We start from the raw sequence: 2031 nt of genomic DNA on the forward strand, positions 1-2031 counted from the left end.
CAGATGAAGTGAATTGCTACGCGCGCAAGCAATGGTAACCGCGTGCAACCGTAATAGCACCAAACCCCCAAATAAGTACAGCTGGATGCATGGGGCGTCCTTCGTGAATTACGCCTTGCCAAAGAATCGGGAACGTCGGCGAATGTTGGGGTGGAAACGGTATTTCACGCGTGTCAACCAACGTGAGATGTATCGTGTTTGCCCCTGTTTATTTTTGAAGGCAGCTGCTGGGAACCGTCTTTCGCTGGTTTGACTAGCCGGGAGGAACATTGGCGGCGCATGCCCCCTTCCGTTACCCAGACGCTGCATATTAAGCTACAGAGTCCTCTTTGTCTTTGCGCAAGTGGTCTGCGGGTCGCCACCACACGCGGCGTTGGTTGCACTGTTGCCCGTTTCCTGCCCTTCCCTACTCTAATCACCGGCGCGCAACCTACCATTAAACATGAACATAACCGGGCTACTCAGCAAGCGTAATGAACGTTCAATGTGAATCTCTGAGTGGTTATTGGATCCCACTAGCGTGCACTGCGTCGCAAATACGTTGCCTAGCCAGTTCAGTCGAAACAAGTATAATGCCTGACTCTCCTTCGCAGACTCCTGTTACCTAGAGAGGCACTCCGCCATAGTAGATACCAGCCACGGCCCAGACTGAAACACACAGGGATATTCACAGTGCAACTCCATCATTACGCAAGCACACACATATGCATCAATGACTGCCAATGCACAACCTGAGACGTGCAAGCATCCATAACCACGGCAAAGGAACGAAATTGCTTCGGGTGTTTCAGGCCTGGTACAAACTCTAAGTGCTGTTAAAACGCTTTGCAACTCCACACGTGCGTGCATACTTCCTGGCCAAGAACAGCATGCGGTCCGGATGCCAAGAACGGTTTAGCCACATACGCGTGCACACAACATGCACATCCACAGGAAGCTCACCTTTGCAAAGTTCCCAACCTCGCTAGGTCGGCAAACATACCGAATTTTAACCACCGCAAGCGAACTAAGTTCAAGCCCTACAGCAGATGCGAAACGGTGCAGCTGTCTGCATGAAGGCTCTGTTGTCCAATTGTTCCTTTTGGGAAACCTGACAGTATTCGAACATTTTCGAAGCGTAAATGATACCTAACCTTCGTACAGATCGCCGGCCTGTTTCGCGTACTCCCACCTTCCCTGCTTTTTGCAGAGCTCTGACGTCGAACGGAAATGAAACACGCAGTCGTAGGTTGCATATAGTTCCAGCACACGGCAGATGAACTAATCATGCCAGGCCAGAAGCACACATCAGCACTAAGATGCCTCCTTTGGAGTTGCCCAACAATGGCACATTAATCTGTCTTCTGCATACTGTTGCGCAAGCTCCATGCGGACTCTCCCAATTCGCTTTGGTCGAGCTGTCTGCCCTGGCTTGCCATTCGCTATCTCCGTATCGCGAATAACGGCTACTGCGATATTTAACCGGACTGATCTCTATTCCTGCCTAGTGTTTGACGCAAAGATTACTAATCGTTACTTCCTCATGTCAAGCAATGGGCTGCAGATTCACTGTCTCACCAGGTCTCTCATATCGTTTGTAGTACCCGACTGTCTCAGTAGCGCAACTCGCGACATGTCGTCCATCTAGATGAGCATGTCAACCGTGGTTGAACCAACATACCATATGTATGCACGTCTACACATATGCATCAACGTCGGCTCCCAGGCAGCCTTGACTGCAGCGATTCCCTTGACCGTTCCAAGCAGATGACGCTGGTACTTAGTAGTAGGAGCGAGTGCATACTTCCTGGAAAGCATTGAGCGGGACACTTTTGCCGGAAGAGGCTTTGTCACATCGCGCCCGTAGACGTTTGTGCACAATCCCCATACCAGCACGATGCTCATGCACGCAATCTCCCTAAATCTTCGCCAAATATTGCATATATAGTCCGATTGGCAGACGGACGGATTTCAGTACCAGCGAGCAAGTCAATCACAAGCAAAACGATACAGCAGGCTGTATCGGGTGTTCCTGTCAAATTGCCTCTTGCT

General features: G+C 50.5%; 1 protein-coding gene across 1 annotated transcript; it reads right to left on the bottom strand.

The window, feature by feature from the left end:
• Positions 1-315: 315 nt before the first annotated feature.
• Positions 316-1623, bottom strand: EMWEY_00029780 (hypothetical protein; the record flags this gene model as incomplete). Its single annotated transcript, XM_013481549.1, has 5 exons — positions 316-406; positions 605-648; positions 943-1019; positions 1134-1260; positions 1558-1623. 5 exons carry the CDS (start codon positions 1621-1623, stop codon positions 316-318), a joined length of 405 nt encoding a protein of 134 aa, XP_013337003.1.
• Between the last annotated feature and the right edge of the window lie 408 nt (positions 1624-2031).

The sequence above is a fragment of the Eimeria maxima genome, genomic scaffold (assembly GCF_000499605.1).
Source record: "Eimeria maxima Weybridge genomic scaffold, Emw_scaff354, whole genome shotgun sequence".
Lineage (NCBI taxonomy): Eukaryota > Apicomplexa > Conoidasida > Eucoccidiorida > Eimeriidae > Eimeria > Eimeria maxima.